Source organism: Pavona decussata, unplaced genomic scaffold (genome assembly GCF_977016875.1).
Source record: "Pavona decussata unplaced genomic scaffold, jaPavDecu1.1 SCAFFOLD_268, whole genome shotgun sequence".
NCBI lineage: Eukaryota > Metazoa > Cnidaria > Anthozoa > Scleractinia > Agariciidae > Pavona > Pavona decussata.
This window is the reverse complement of record NW_028145670.1, coordinates 45,862-62,634: the sequence shown is the minus strand read 5'-3', so window position 1 is coordinate 62,634 and position 16,773 is coordinate 45,862. Positions and strand designations below refer to the sequence as shown.

The following is a 16,773-nucleotide window of genomic DNA, read 5'->3' as shown; positions in this document are numbered from 1 at the left end:
AACTGTTTGCTAAGTAGGCTCGAATTTTGCAGTGACGGTCTACACGGTCTACCATAGCGAATGACTTAAAAATAGATAACATATCATATTTCTTACTGTAGTGATGGTAGACCGTGTTGTGATGGTAGACCGTCATAAAATGATACATAACACATGGAATGCTTTCACCCCTGACTGTATTTTATCGTTGGCCATTTATAACTATTTAGGATTGACTACAAATGACATTAGTGCAAGTGTTTTGGTTTTATTGTGATCTTGCAAAAGTCACGCATTCTCGACGTGACATAACCAAATAGTGTGACATTGTTTTCCCTCAGTCACAAAATAAAGCAAAGACTTGTGTTTAATACTTTGTGCCTCATTCTCCCCTAGACAATTTTTTCTTTAGTATTTAGTACGGCCGCCTCTACTGTTTAGAACTAAATCTAATCGCTTATACATTGACCCGATAGTATTGTCAATAATTTCTCTTCGCACCGAGTATAGCGTACTTTTCACTCGTTGTGCAAACTCTTGAAATGACTCAGATGTCAGATGTGATGTTATCGCTTGTCTCCTTAACTCACGCTTTACTACATTAAAAACATTCTCGATAGGATTTAAATCGCCACTGCGCTTAGGAATAGCAAATAATTTGCCCCCAACGTCTTTGACAGCTCGTCGTGCCTTTGCACAATTCAAAATAGGACAATTATCATGCACAAATAACTTAGAACCTTGTTTACCGCTCTTTGTAAACATTTTCGGAAAATTTCTACGCACAAATGCAGAGAAGTAATCCCCATCCAGTTTATCATACTGTTCACAATAAATGACCCCTTTCCGATATGAGATAGCCACAATCATTTTCACAACTCTACCCCCGGAGCCCACATGCGAACCCTTGGCAGTGCACGAGAGTCCTTCATTCCGTTTACGCCAAACTTTCCCCTGAGGTGTTCTTGCATCGTCCAACGGATTGGTCTTGTGATAAAAACTGACCCCATCCAGGTAAAAACAAATGCCATTTTGGAAAAAGTCTTCCGGGTAGGTCCTTTTAACCGTACGAGCAAATTGACGACGTTCACTGTAATCTTTGTCCGTTAAGATACCTTTTTTTCGAGCCTCCATGAAGCGATATCCCATCCGCTTTAACGTACGATTTACTGTCCACGAAGATACGTGATGTAACCCTGATTCAGCTCTTATTCGGTGGCATGAAAAATTCCCTTCTTGCTTGCGCAGCTTGTTGATATTTCGTTCAATAACCCTTTCCTCTCGTCCAGTTATTGCACGAGGCCTCCCGCGTGTCCCGCGTGACTGTCTGTTCTTGTCGCAAGTGTTTGTGTTTAAACAGCGATAAACGGACGCCCGAGATATACCACAGAGATGTACTATTTCACGCACAGTTAAATCGCTTTGCAAACGAAGACATCTCACATACGCTTTCGTCTGTGCATCTATATGTCCGCGATAAACCATTTTCTTTTACACAACGGAGGAAAACAAGAAACTCCGTAACGTCACAAAGAGCGAATTGACAATGCCACGAATTCGAACGGCCTATTTAGCGCACTTCCACCCCAATTAGAACCCTAAAATGTCCAGTGATGTACTAAATAGATGTTGCATTTTCCAAATTTAGGTCAACATCATTTGTACGTTCCTCCACATCCGAGAAAAGGGCATGGATGTTCACCCCTAACTCAGACAACTAGTTGCAAAAAGACTTGAGACACTGTAACATATTTGGCCTTAAATGAAGTTGCCGTGATCACGTGCTTTCCATTCCCCCTCCCCCCCTTATCAATGTTGTTAGCAATGCAAGATGACGCTCAAAATTTGGAGGAACAACTTTGTATGGAGGGGAGGGAGGAGGGTACTGTCATGTCTCACAGATTTATGAGCGGCAGCAATTTGAAGTGGTAAAGGGCGATTTTTGGTTGGAGTGTCTCACTATTTTTGCAACTGGTTGTCTGAGCGCTTTGACGCTGTTTGAGCATTCTGTTAGTTTCTGGATCGCTTTGGGAAGTGGTCTACGTTTGGCTATTTGTGAGGGGTTTTGGCAAAATTGGGTTTTATTGGTGGATGTTTCATGGATTACAAATGGCAGAGGAAGAAAGGTAATTTTGGGTTATTTTTGGAATGACGTCATAGCCGCAATTTTCATTGTTTTCAGTTAGCAAGTCAGAAAATATGCCTAAGTTTGGAAATAAAGAAGTGATATAAGGCCATTTTCGCTTGTGCGGTCTGTAAGGACGTGATTCAAAGTTATTTACTGAGCATTAACGTCAAACAAGTTTATTTACGTGCATAGGTTGCGCCAAAACCGTCATTAGATTTCGGAGATAAGCGTTTGTTGACGTTCTTGTTAGGGACATAAACACACGTTCTATTGTGATCGCGTGCCGTTTTAAGGGGAAAACCAGTTGCTTAGAAATGAGTCTTGAAATTAGACCTTTGTGAATATACATTGTGATACACGCTTATTTCAGCAAATTGCTTTAAGCTAGTTACATTTTTCAGGACGTGTTTGCATTGCAATTACGACAGGTGAAACTTACACGTTCGTAAATTAAAGTGCGGCGAACGCGAGTTTGCCACTTACATGGTTATTTGCTACTCTCTGAACTTGTTTGCAATGGAATTTCTCAAAGAGTATGGCAACAGTGACTCGGACACCACGGATACAGAAAATAGTACAGACGCTGGAGGAAAAGCTAGCAACACGGGTGCATCAGAGAGAGTTATGAATGCGAGAGCTGTTCGGCAAGTGTATTTAATCAGCTACAGCCACGCCGATTTAGAAAAGTTTCCCAGCAGATATTCTTTCGCGGAAGCTGTTGTCCGTTCTTTTAACAGTTTTAACACAAAAGTTGAACACTGGGTTTGTTGCAAGGAAGCTCACAAAACAACAGGATACCACTATCATATGGCTATTAAGCTCGAGCGCTGTAAAAGGTGGTTATCGTCTAAGAGGTTCCTTCAACAAAATTACGGGATTTCCGTACACTTTTCAGATGTACATCACAACTATTATAGTGCTTGGCAATACACCACTAAAGAGGACAAATATGTGTTGGAAAGTGACAGTCATCCAGACTTATCGGATTTTAAAGCACCAAAGACTGAAACTGCCTCCATTTGCGGAAAAAAAAGCGTTGAACACTGTGAGGAAGATGAACAACCTAATGATTCGGAGGACGCAGATGACAGTCCGTTTGATGAATATGCTAGCGGCCCGTCTAAAGGTAAAAAAAACGGAAGAAACGCATGTCTTCATTTGAGTTATCAGAAATAATCGTTACAAAGGGGATGAAAACTCGAACAGAACTTTTGGCGTATGCTAATAAACAAAAGTCAGAGGGGAAAAATGACATAGCAGAGTTTATTGTTAACAGAGGACCCCGCGTAGTCTCAGAGGTTTTGACAACTGCATGGGAAATGAGGAGCGCTCAAGAAAAGCTCGATAGATCTAAGAAATCTCGTCTTGAAATTCTCGAAGAAGCGGCACAAGGAGAATGCGTGTCTGGTTGTAATGGACAATGGCTTACTTGTGCATGTGAGGTACTAGAACAAAATGGTATTCGTAAGGACACTTTTACAAACGCTATAAAAGAACTACTGGAGAGAGGCCGTAGCAAATTTAGAAATGTCATGATCTGCGGACCTGCGAATTCGGCCAAAACATTTCTACTTAACCCTCTCACAAGTGTCTACAGAACTTTTTGTAATCCTGCTTCGACTTCTTTTGCGTGGGTTGGAGCCGAAGAGGCAGAATGTATTTCCTTAAACGATTTTCGCTGGTCACAACAGATCATTCAGTGGCATTATTTCCTCCTTATGCTGGAAGGACAGTTGGTGCATCTTCCGGCGCCTAAAACGCATTATGCCAGGGACATTGTTTTTGAAAAAGACACTCCTATTTTTTGTACGGGGAAACAGCCTTTCGTTTATATTAAAAACGGTGTTATCGATCAGCGGGAGACGGACATGATGTCTGTTAGGTGGAAGATCTTTCATTTCAATGTACAGATACAGCAGGATGTTCAAAAGGAGATCCCAAAGTGCTCTAAATGCTTTGCCACGTTTGTGTTGCGGTGATTGAAAAGTCTTTCGGACTTAAATTTCCTAAAGTGAACTGTTTGCTAAGTAGGCTCGAATTTTGCAGTGACGGTCTACACGGTCTACCATAGCGAATGACTTAAAAATAGATAACATATCATATTTCTTACTGTAGTGATGGTAGACCGTGTTGTGATGGTAGACCGTCATAAAATGATACATAACACATGGAATGCTTTCACCCCTGACTGTATTTTATCGTTGGCCATTTATAACTATTTAGGATTGACTACAAATGACATTAGTGCAAGTGTTTTGGTTTTATTGTGATCTTGCAAAAGTCACGCATTCTCGACGTGACATAACCAAATAGTGTGACATTGTTTTCCCTCAGTCACAAAATAAAGCAAAGACTTGTGTTTAATACTTTGTGCCTCATTCTCCCCTAGACAATTTTTTCTTTAGTATTTAGTACGGCCGCCTCTACTGTTTAGAACTAAATCTAATCGCTTATACATTGACCCGATAGTATTGTCAATAATTTCTCTTCGCACCGAGTATAGCGTACTTTTCACTCGTTGTGCAAACTCTTGAAATGACTCAGATGTCAGATGTGATGTTATCGCTTGTCTCCTTAACTCACGCTTTACTACATTAAAAACATTCTCGATAGGATTTAAATCGCCACTGCGCTTAGGAATAGCAAATAATTTGCCCCCAACGTCTTTGACAGCTCGTCGTGCCTTTGCACAATTCAAAATAGGACAATTATCATGCACAAATAACTTAGAACCTTGTTTACCGCTCTTTGTAAACATTTTCGGAAAATTTCTACGCACAAATGCAGAGAAGTAATCCCCATCCAGTTTATCATACTGTTCACAATAAATGACCCCTTTCCGATATGAGATAGCCACAATCATTTTCACAACTCTACCCCCGGAGCCCACATGCGAACCCTTGGCAGTGCACGAGAGTCCTTCATTCCGTTTACGCCAAACTTTCCCCTGAGGTGTTCTTGCATCGTCCAACGGATTGGTTTTGTGATAAAAACTGACCCCATCCAGGTAAAAACAAATGCCATTTTGGAAAAAGTCTTCCGGGTAGGTCCTTTTAACCGTACGAGCAAATTGACGACGTTCACTGTAATCTTTGTCCGTTAAGATACCTTTTTTTCGAGCCTCCATGAAGCGATATCCCATCCGCTTTAACGTACGATTTACTGTCCACGAAGATACGTGATGTAACCCTGATTCAGCTCTTATTCGGTGGCATGAAAAATTCCCTTCTTGCTTGCGCAGCTTGTTGATATATCGTTCAATAACCCTTTCCTCTCGTCCAGTTATTGCACGAGGCCTCCCGCGTGTCCCGCGTGACTGTCTGTTCTTGTCGCAAGTGTTTGTGTTTAAACAGCGATAAACGGACGCCCGAGATATACCACAGAGATGTACTATTTCACGCACAGTTAAATCGCTTTGCAAACGAAGACATCTCACATACGCTTTCGTCTGTGCATCTATATGTCCGCGATAAACCATTTTCTTTTACACAACGGAAGAAAACAAGAAACTCCGTAACGTCACAAAGAGCGAATTGACAATGCCACGAATTCGAACGGCCTATTTAGCGCACTTCCACCCCAATTAGAACCCTAAAATGTCCAGTGATGTACTAAATAGATGTTGCATTTTCCAAATTTAGGTCAACATCATTTGTACGTTCCTCCACATCCGAGAAAAGGGCCTGGATGTTCACCCCTAACTCAGACAACTAGTTGCAAAAAGACTTGAGACACTGTAACATATTTGGCCTTAAATGAAGTTGCCGTGATCACGTGCTTTCCATTCCCCCTCCCCCCCTTATCAATGTTGTTAGCAATGCAAGATGACGCTCAAAATTTGGAGGAACAACTTTGTATGGAGGGGAGGGAGGGGGGTACTGTCATGTCTCACAGATTTATGAGCGGCAGCAATTTGAAGTGGTAAAGGGCGATTTTTGGTTGGAGTGTCTCACTATTTTTGCAACTGGTTGTAGGAAATCCAAAAGCTGCTGCTCAAGGGCGGACTTCTGTCGCTGGTAGGGCTTGCCTTTAAACACATCTGTAAATTCTTGGAAACGTTTGGCAATCTCCGCATGGTCTACCGTACTGGTTGACACAGCAATCTTCTTAACACACGTCCGTGAACCACAAGCTTGACAAAAGGTCCCGTCCACATCGTTAGGGTATAAACAAGCGGGACAACGCCGGGCAGCTTTTTAAGGCCTTGAAACCTAAGGATCCAGGTAACGATATGACGAAGATATTAACACTAGCAGACACACCGAAACGCCCAGAGATCCCACTGTAGGGGGCGGGACACCCATTCCTGGGAATGCCGGGAAGGAAAAAGAAGAACCGAACTTGAACCCTTCTTGCCCAAAAGAAAACGATCGACTACGAAAGCTTGGACGGTTGCCCACCAGAAAGGTCCAGGACGAATATCTGGGGCAATAAGTGAAAAGGCGCCATGGAATTCTTGGTCGATGACGTAGCGAAGAAAAGGCCCAATAAGAACAAAAGGTGGAAACACGTAAATATTGTGTCCCGACGGAAGGGGATTGGAGAAAACGTTGACGCCAGCGGATCCGGGGGTAGACCAAGGCGTGTAGTGGGGGAAGGGGGTACCGTTTCTGTTCCTCTGACAGTTGCTGTCCAAGGACATTAAATCGAAAGAATGGGGACCGAAAAAACGCTCCACACAAAGTAAAGCTTCAGGAGACAGCATGCAGTCCAAATCTGAATGCTTTCGCGAAGGCTCATCAGCGGGATTATTCTTCGAGGGCACGTAGCAAGTTTGAATGCTGAAGTTCTGGTCGCGACTGCAGCGGCGTATCCCCTTGATGACCTCGTTAACTTCGGAATTCTTGCAACCATCGTTGTCCAGTGCAGACTTGAGGACCTTGTTGTCAACATAGACATCAACACGGGAATTTGACAACTGCCCTTTAAAGGAAATAAGGGCATTTAACAGAGCCCTTGACTCCAACAGATTCACATCCGTGACAGACTCAGAAGGCCAGTAATCCCTAGAAACCAACTCTCTTCCGTCCCAGGACAGGACCGCACCCCAAGCACGTGTCGAGGCATCCGAAAAGAGTGAAACCGATACATGACGCTCGGAGCGCCAAGGGAAACAATCCAACCATTCATCGAGGAAACGCCAGTAGAGAACCTCTGCACGGAGGTTTCCTTCAACAGGAACGTGAGGCTTGGAGGAGTGACAAAGTTGCGAGATGGCCTTAAAAATTTCTCTGACGTAGAGTTTGCAACTGGGAATGGCCAAACTGAAGGAGATCACCTTCTCTTCGAATCTCTGAAGTGTCTTAACACCAACGTAAGAAGACGATAAAACTTCCTCCCTGAGAACTTTGAACTTTAGCTTCTTGTCAGGCGGGAGTAGGAATGCCTGGCGGAAGGAGCCGAGAAAACGAACCACACTGGAAGGGACACTCTGCGATTTGGCGAGGGCCACAAAGTAACCCGCTTCTATGAGAAGATAACACAAAATATAGGCGGCGGCCTCAGCCAAAACTCTGCTAGGAGGTAAAAAGGACGCAGCTGGCGCCCGGTAGAGCTGACCAACGTGACGATCATCTATATACTGAGACACAGGGACTCCGAACGAACGTGCTGCGCTTGTAACCGCAAGGCCAAGATTGTGGTATATATAGGCACTCGCTTTCCACCCAAACGGGAGAGTACAAAACACAAAATAAACGCCATTCCATTCCAAGCCAAAGAAGGTACGCGATAAAGGGTGGAGAAGAACATGCCGATAGCCGCTTTTCTCATCAAATGACGTCTGAAAATGGCCTGGGAGGACGTACCTGGGCAAGTCTGGAAGGTGGTCCAGCTTAAAGGGGAGGTCTAGTATCCACAAATTCAAAAATCGTTCGTCATGGCATAAACGTATGGCGCGTTTTTAGTGTCAAAATTCAAACTATCAATTCAAACATTCGATCCTTCAATTCAAACATTCAATCTTTCAATTCAAACATTCGATCCTTCAATTCAAATCTGCAATTGTTCGGTTCAAACTTTCGATCCTTCAATACAAACATTCAATCCTTCAGTGCAAATATGGAATGGGTCGATTCAAACATTCCATCATTCAATCCAAATATGGAATTGTTTGTTTCAAACATTCGATTCTTCAATTTAAACACCCTTTTCTTCAATCCAGAAATGCCATTCTTCAAGTTAAACATGCATTCATTGTATTGCCTGGCCTATCATTCAGTTCAAGCATGCATTTCGTCGATTCAAACATGCCATTTTTCAATTCAAACATTTGATCATTCAATCCAAACGTGCATTTCTTCAATCAAATCCTGAAACTCAAACACTACACCATAAATTCCGCGTTCAATTTCGATAGAAAATGCTGAAATCCTGCTGTTGAAACATTCTGCACTTTAATTTTAAGATATGAAATCCAGATTATAAATTCAAACATAGTCTCACAATGTAGTTGTGCAGTGGCTCGATTCAAACATTCACTTCGGCAATTCAAACATTCACTTCGGCGATTCAAACATTCAGCTCAGCAGTCCAAACTTTCAGTTCCTCTCCAGTAGTCTGGAACCGAGGGGACTCTGTAAAACAAGGATACGGACGGGCGGATGCGGACGGCGGATTAAATTTATTGGTTAATTGTCACCTTCTAAGAAATGCTAGCTTTGGCTTTTTTTTAATTTTTTTTTTTTTTTAATTTGAATTGATTTTATATCTTATTGTCAGTCAAACAGCGAAAACGCTATGGGATGTTTCTTCTCGTTTTTCAACCAAATCAGTCTGAGTTTGCAGTGGAACTCGGTACATTAGTCGACACACCATCCGGAAAAAAACAAGTTCACATTATTCATGAACATTTACAGGATAATCTGATTAACAGGTAAAGTACTGTACGAGCTTTTGTTAGGCATTAAATATTGGAAAACGTGGTTATTTTTCAAACAGACAGATCGATACAAGTTATTAAAAAATTATTTTAAGATGTCCAAAGATTTCCCGGCGTAGGATTTCTGAACGTGTCATTTTCTTCCCTTTAAATTTGTACACAAGCGAAATTTTCCTTGCAATATGGGGGCTTTTTTTGATCGGGTTTTGCGTCTTTTCGGTTTTGATATTCATTGCGGACTTTGGTTTTTCTCATCTTGGAACATTCAGATTATTTTATCTGACAGAAAAACATGTTTTTTTCGGTCAGTTTCTGGTTTTCCTCCGGTTGCCTCGGCGGCGGCCTTCAGTCCCCAGTCAGGTCAGGGGTCGTCTTCTCCGTGAACTTGGTACAGTCGAACCTCGATTATCCGGACTCGTTGGAACTTGAATAAAATGTCCGGATAATCGAAAATATGAATATTAATGAGACAGGAATGTAAAAAAAAATGTAATAAAGAAAGCAGAATTTGTCTAACCAACCGGTTGATGCTTTGAAGCTTTCGCGATTGGTCGAACCAGGCCCCAGTTGTTCAAAGAGTGGATAACTTTATCCACCGGATAAGTCGCTATCCAGCGGAGCAAATGTACTCCAACTACCGGTAACGCCTTTTGGCAAGTTTTCCACACAATCCCATACTTAAATTTGACATATGTTTCTACTCTATCCATAAATTATAGGGCTATTGGGAAAATCTTGCACGCATTTCATCTGCTGGATAGCAACCTATCCAGTGAATAAAACTATCCGCTCTTTGAACAACTGGGGCCAGGCGTATAAGGTTTTGTCCAATTGCTCTGACACGTTCGCAAATCTGACGCAGGGAAGTCTTTGGACGTCTTAAAATAATTTTTTAATAACTTGTATCGATCTGTCTGTTCGAACAATAACCACGATTTCCAATCTATAATACCTAACAAGAGCTCGTACAGTACTTTACCCGTTAATCAGATTATCCTGTGAATGTTCATGAATGTGAACGTGTTGTTTTGCCGGATGGTGTGTCGTACTTATGTACGGAGTTCCACTGCAAACTCAGACTGATTTGGTTAAAAAACGAGAAGAAACATTCCACAGCGTTTTCGCTGTTTGACTGACAATAAGATATAAAATTAATTCAAATTAAAAAAAAAGAAAAATAAAATTTAAAAAAAGCCAAAGCTAGCATTTCTTAGAAGGTGACAATTAACCAATAAGTTTAACCGTATCAACATCCTATTTTCTTCCACTTCTTCTTCTTCTTCTTTTTTTTTTTTTACTTTAAAGCCCCATCCGCCGTCCGCATCCGCCTGTCCGTATCCTTGTTTTAAAGAGTCCCCTCGGTTCCAGACTACTGGAGAGGAACTGAAAGTTTGGACTGCTGAGCTGAATGTTTGAATCGCCGAAGTGAATGTTTGAATTGCCGAAGTGAATGTTTGAATCGAGCCACTGCACAACTACATTGTGAGACTATGTTTGAATTTATAATCTGGATTTCATATCTTAAAATTAAAGTGCAGAATGTTTCAACAGCAGGATTTCAGCATTTTCTATCGAAATTGAACGCAGAATTTATGGTGTAGTGTTCGAGTTTCAGGATTTGATTGAAGAAATGCACGTTTGGATTGAATGATCAAATGTTTGAATTGAAAAATGGCATGTTTGAATCGACGAAATGCATGCTTGAACTGAATGATAGGCCAGGCAATACAATGAATGCATGTTTAACTTGAAGAATGGCATTTCTTGATTGAAGAAAAGGGTGTTTGGATTGAAGAATCGAATGTTTGAAACAAACAATTCCATATTTGGATTGAATGATGGAATGTTTGAATCGACCCATTCCATATTTGCACTGAAAGATTGAATGTTTGTATTGGAGGATCGAAAGTTTGAACCGAACAATTGCAGATTTGAATTGAAGGATCGAATGTTTGAATTGAAAGATTGAATGTTTGAATTGAAGGATCGAATCTTTGAATTGATAGTTTGAATTTTGACACTAAAAACGCGCCATATAAACGAGGCTTGGAAGGCTCCACTGTAAGGGGGAGGACCAGATGTGGAGGAGAGATTGCGCCAACCCTGCCCCATATCGCGAGAACCCCAGCGCTTACCCAATCGATGATGGTGTCGGTGATGAAATCCCTGAATCGCTCACATATCTTCGCGTTCTTAATATGCATGGGAGGGGGAAGCTGCGAATTGTACGAAGAACCTTTAAAGTTCCCCTTGAAGGGCTTGAAGAAACGATGGATTTTAACGCCCTCCTTGATTATTTCCATAAAATCCACCTGAGTAGAACTACGCCCGCTGAGCAGGTGTTCCCATACCGGCACGTGGTTGTTGATTGCGATCGCTCTGAAGTGCTGAGGTTGAAAGAATCTAAGCTGTTCTAGCATCGACAAACTTGGGCAGGCTGCGACCATACTTGGTGAAGGGAGGGGGCCAACGAAGGGGTGGGGTCCCTGCCTTATATCACACAGCGGAATTACGTCTTTTGAAGAATCTGCGGCAACAGCAACTCTGGCAAAGAAAGACGAAGGGTCCTAAAGGTGAACAAAGGAAAACCCGAGTGAGAAACCAAAAGGAAGCATGCAGGGAACCCACCCTTCGTTGACCCCGAGCTCCGAACTAGGTCCGAAATTGAGACACAGGGCAGGTCCCCCCAAGGTCAACGAAGAGAGCGGATAACGATATGGAAAATAAAAACAAAAATAAATAAATAAAACAAATGAGCCCAGAGACAACAATAATTTATTACACCAAAAATACAGGGTGAAACTGTTTAGGGAGCCAAGAAAGAACTAAGAACGCCCGGCTCGTCCGCGACCATTCTGGCGTCTTGGTGGGATGTTGCGGCAAGAACGGGCATAATGTCCCCATTTCAGGCAGCGAAAGCACTGGACGCTTTGCTGGGGAGGGTAAGGAGATGGCCTGCGGACAACGGAACGATAACCAGGCGACGGAGGAGGGGCCTTGCCCACGCCCTTTAAAATGGTGTTTGCTTCTTTAGCAATCTTGGCGCGCACCGGATCTCCTATTAAACCAAGATACAGCCGCTGCAGCTGAGAATGCTCCAGGACGTCTGATCGGGATCTTATCTCGTCTAGGGCCGCCGCGTACTCGTCCGCCTTCTGATGGCTCTCATACCTGGCGAGTCTGACCAAGGACTGCAGTAGATCTAGCGCCTCAAATCTGTCGAACATGGCCGACGGGAGGCTGACATGCCTTCTCAACGCTGCGAGAGCGGATTCGGAACTCTCCGACGTTCTCAGCTGCTCCAACGACTTGATTTTATCTTCCAATATCTTTATACGCGCAGTGACCTACGACAAAAAAAAATGAAAAACCAGTAAGCCCGCGTTAAATCCTGACGTGTTATTATAAACTAGACAACGCATGGTACTTAATTACAATAACATCTTGCTTTCGCGAGCGCTTAACGCGAGAAGTCACTATGCAACAAACCCCATGCTTCTTGCCTTAACAAGGAGACAATAACATGCTTTTCTCACCAGCGGAATACACAAAGTCGAAACGAAATAGCACGAAGCACCCACCAGTGCCTAACACAATCCAGCGCCGTGCAAGAATCACGTGACCTCCACCTGCGATATGCACAAACTATAACGCAACAAACACGCCGCCTTACTAGCGGTATCCGCAAACTCTAACGTAAAAAACACGTTGCCTTAGCTTGCGGTATCCGCAAAACCGTAACACAACAAAACGCTGCTACCACAAGCGGCATACCCAAAACTGTAACGTAACAAACACGTTGACCTGACTAGCGGTATCCGCCAAATTGTAACGCGCACGCAACAACACGCTGCCTTCACTAGTGGCATCCGCAAAACTGTAACGCGCACGCAACAACACGTTGCCTTCACTAGTGGTATACTTAAAACGGTAACACAACTACGTTGTCTTCACTAGTGGTATCCGCCAAATCGTAACGCAACAAACACGTCGTCTTTACTAGTGGTATCCGCCAAACTGTAACGCAACAACACGTTGCCTTCACTAGTGGTATCCGCCAAATTGTAACGCAACGACACGTTGCCCTCACTAGTGGTATCCGCCAAACTGTAACGCAACGACAAGTTGCCTTCACCAGTGGTATACCCGAAACTGTAACGTAACAACACGTTGCCTTTACTAGTGGTATCCGGAAAACTGTAACGCAACAACACGTCGCTTTAACTAATGGTAAACTCAAAACTGTAACGCAACAACTATGTTGCCTTAAACAGTGGCAATCGCAAAAACCGTAACGCAACTTACCTGTTTACACAAAAAGCAACACAGTGATAGTGCAAGCAAACCCGCGTGCGGTGGCAAAAACGAAATGCCAAAACATATAAGCACGTGAAAACCCAACAAGAGAGCCTAATAGCGAGAAAATGCGCAAACAAAACTAAATTGTAAAGAAAACTGGCAAATACGAAAAAGGTTGCAAAAAAGAAACGCCCGACAAACGCCGCGAAAACAAAACAAAAACAATAGCAGATGCATAAACAAAGCAACATAAAAACCGGCAAATACCAAAGCATAAATAAACCCGCACAAGGCGGCGAAAAGAAAACACCCGGACAATGCCGGGAATAAAATACAAGAAAGCCAAATTGCGTATAACGAACTGCAAAACATACTGGGCAAAAATAAAACTGAACTGGAGCGCCGCGGAGACGCAAAAAGGCCTAAAACCAATACAAGCGTAAAACAATAGCCCTGAAACAAAGCTAACGAGGCACACCCAAAAATGAAAAATAAATAAACTAGCGGCGAACGTAGGTACAAGAGCTACGGGCGATGAATAGCACTAAACATGGCTAGGACAAGAATGTGCTACCAAAAGAAAAAATTACCTCCTCTCCTGCTCCTCCGGCCGGGGCCGGGTTTGCGTCGGGAATTGGAACTGGCGGTGGAACAGCTTGGTCGGCCACCGGCGGGTCTTGAACAACTTGAACTTGTGGAGGTTCAACTGCATTTGCAGCAGCCGGCGCGGGAGCGGGCGCCGCCGGTGGCGGAGGAAGTTCAACATCTGCCATAAGAACAAGTCTGCTGGTGGCGGTTGACTGTAAACTAGAAGCGAAATTCGGCCATCGTCCCGGAGTACGGTTAAAAAGACCACGTTTCAAGCGGAGTGGCGAAATATATACTCTAAGGCCGCAAAGTATCACCATCGCAGCAGGCACGCGCGGAAACGGGGGAATTCAAACACATTATGAAAAACTCTGCTATGAGCTAATTAATTATGCAGTGAGAATATTTCTCGCTTCTTTTTACATTTGCATTTTGAACTTGGTAACAACAAGCTTTTCCCTAATTCTAGATTAAGTCTGGGAGTCATTCTGTTGTTGATATTTGTTAATTAAAATAAAAACAGCAACAAATACCAGTGAATTACCGAACCTCCTGTACGAGATGTTCGTTACATAACAGACAATTGATTTGAAAGAACAACAAACCTTTCTTATGTAATGCGTTGGGTTCCGCCGTGGATCTGAAGTGCTCTTTCTGGTCTGTGGATTCGCCTCGTAACGCTGAAGGTGTTGGTTTCAGGATTTTTCCCTTGCTATCCTGCACACGAGATATTGAATCGCATCTCGTCAGTCTTGGTTTGGGAAGCAAGCGTGGCGCGACGGGTTCAAAGATCTCCGAAGCCGATTTGATTCTCAACAGAACAAGTCAATTGTGATCTCCCTGAAGATGAGAAGAGAGGAATGACTGTTTCCCCCAGACATCGCAAGAACCTTGCAACAGACTGGTCCAGCCGAAAACGGACTATGTGTTGCCACCCAAGTCATAAGGGAGAACGAAAGGGTAATACACAAACCCGACGAGTAAATGCCAAGATGTCACAACGCATTCTTGAGCTGCATAACGCTGTTGTTCCCAGCGGTTCAGGTTCGTTTCATGTTAACTGACTGACTGCATACTAGACTAATTTAAAAAATATAAACAACATAGCATTTACGGCCGTGGGAACCGAACGCGAAGTTTAGCACATTTGTTTTGTTTACAGTCGCAATGCCGCCTCAAATTAGTCGTATCACAGGGCAACCAATCTTAACCTCCATGCTGCTGTTGTATTTTGATATAGTTTAACAGCTTTTAGTTGGAATTTGGAATAAAGGCGGGAAACATTCTACCTCATTAAAGTGTTTCTCAAATATACATTCAATATTCATATCCATCAGAAGAAACTAGTTTTGTTTTAATGACAGCAGGATTGGCATGAGCTCTCTCTCCTTCAATACTCCTTCAATAATTTACTTCATTTAGTAAACTATCAGTACAACTTTTGCGCTCTCCAATAAATGTACACAAACCGTGTACATTTAATGTTTCTCATCTTCTAGCAATTTGCTGGGGTTGCTGAAAGGTACATTACGCAGCACTTGTGACGGAAAAGGAAACTGAAGGAGAAATATTGGTACAGGTACGTTGGAGAAAATGCATGCACATTCCTGGTACGAATTTACTGTCATGTTTGGATATTTTTTCACTTTATCCCTGAAACAGGCGAGAGGCCAGTCTAGGAATTCGGGGCAATAATTTCCCCCGCACTATTTTGAAGAGGTTAAGTTGAATGAGGGGGCATAGAGAGTTGACCAAAACTGCTTTTGCGAGAAAAAGTAGGGAAATACCGAAATACCGCAGTGAAAAAAAGTGAAATATCAAAAACGCAATGAATGTCAGTTATTGTTTGACTGGCATTTAAATCGGTGATTTCAAGGACATGCTAATTAATGGATGGCTGGTAAGGAAATTTCGATGGAATGTGGTAGTGGCACTACTACATTCCATCGAAATTTGAAGTAAGACTGGAAAACATCGAGTGCTCCCCGGAATCAAATAACCGAAATATATAAGCAGGGTGCGAGCATGTTTAAACACTTCTATCAGGAATGACGTAAAAAATGCAGAAAAATGTAGTGTATTCTACAAGGCGGATACCACTCTTACTTCCTTTCTACAACTTGCTTCTCCACCTTATTGAAGGAGAGAGAGCTCATGCCAATCATGCTGTCATTTTTAACTCGTGAATGCGCGCATGCGCAATGAACGAGTTATAGCGATATCTGACTGTTGACTTGGTTGGTCGGTCGGTTCTGTCGTTAACTTTCGGGTGTGCGCAGTGAATGAGTTTTTTAATTCAATTAGTGGAAAAACACGCGAACATTTATTGTTCACGGCGCATCAGGATTTTTTTATTCAATATGTAGAGAACATTTATACGATCATTTAGTGCAAGAATGGAGATTTTTCGTTAAATCTGAGCAAAGTTACAAGTTTTTTTCAGTTTTTCAGAAAGTCCGGGGTCGTAAACTCAATTGGTAAAAAAAAAAAAACACGTAAACATTTTTTTTTCACGACGCATCAGAATTCTCTTATTCTTTCTGTAGATAATAATTGGACAATCATTTTAGTGTAAGAATGGAGATTTTTCGTTGAATCTGAGCAAAGTTATAGGTTTTTTCGGTTTTTTTTTACAAAGTTCGGTGTCTTTTAAGAATTAAAAATAATTTAACTTAGAAATAATTTAATTAAAATATAAGTTAATTTAAAAGTAATTGTCGGCATGGACTTTGAATAAACAAGATACTTTTTAGAGCTTTTACATTTAGCACTAGTGGCCTTATTACACGGGATGCCCGCAGGGCATGACGTGTCTAGGTTTCGGTCGGGTATCTTTTTTTTTCATCGGTGTCGCAAATGTGCACATTAATTTATGCATTAAACTCTGTCCTCCCCTAGT

General features: G+C 42.4%; 2 protein-coding genes across 2 annotated transcripts; both read right to left on the bottom strand.

Annotated features, from left to right (window-relative positions):
- Positions 1 to 6,356: 6,356 nt before the first annotated feature.
- LOC146455863 (uncharacterized) lies at positions 6,357 to 11,434 on the bottom strand. The gene is made up of 2 exons (XM_085093757.1): positions 11,123 to 11,434; positions 6,357 to 7,688 (listed from the first exon to the last, which is right to left on the bottom strand). The coding sequence occupies exons 1-2, from the start codon at positions 11,432 to 11,434 to the stop codon at positions 6,357 to 6,359; spliced, it is 1,644 nt and encodes a 547-aa protein (XP_084949883.1).
- Positions 11,435 to 11,744: 310 nt separating this feature from the next.
- LOC146455862 (uncharacterized) lies at positions 11,745 to 14,157 on the bottom strand. Its single transcript, XM_085093761.1, has 2 exons — positions 13,877 to 14,157; positions 11,745 to 12,334 (listed from the first exon to the last, which is right to left on the bottom strand). The coding sequence occupies exons 1-2, from the start codon at positions 14,057 to 14,059 to the stop codon at positions 11,813 to 11,815; spliced, it is 705 nt and encodes a 234-aa protein (XP_084949887.1). The 5' UTR covers positions 14,060 to 14,157; the 3' UTR covers positions 11,745 to 11,812.
- Positions 14,158 to 16,773: the final 2,616 nt, after the last annotated feature.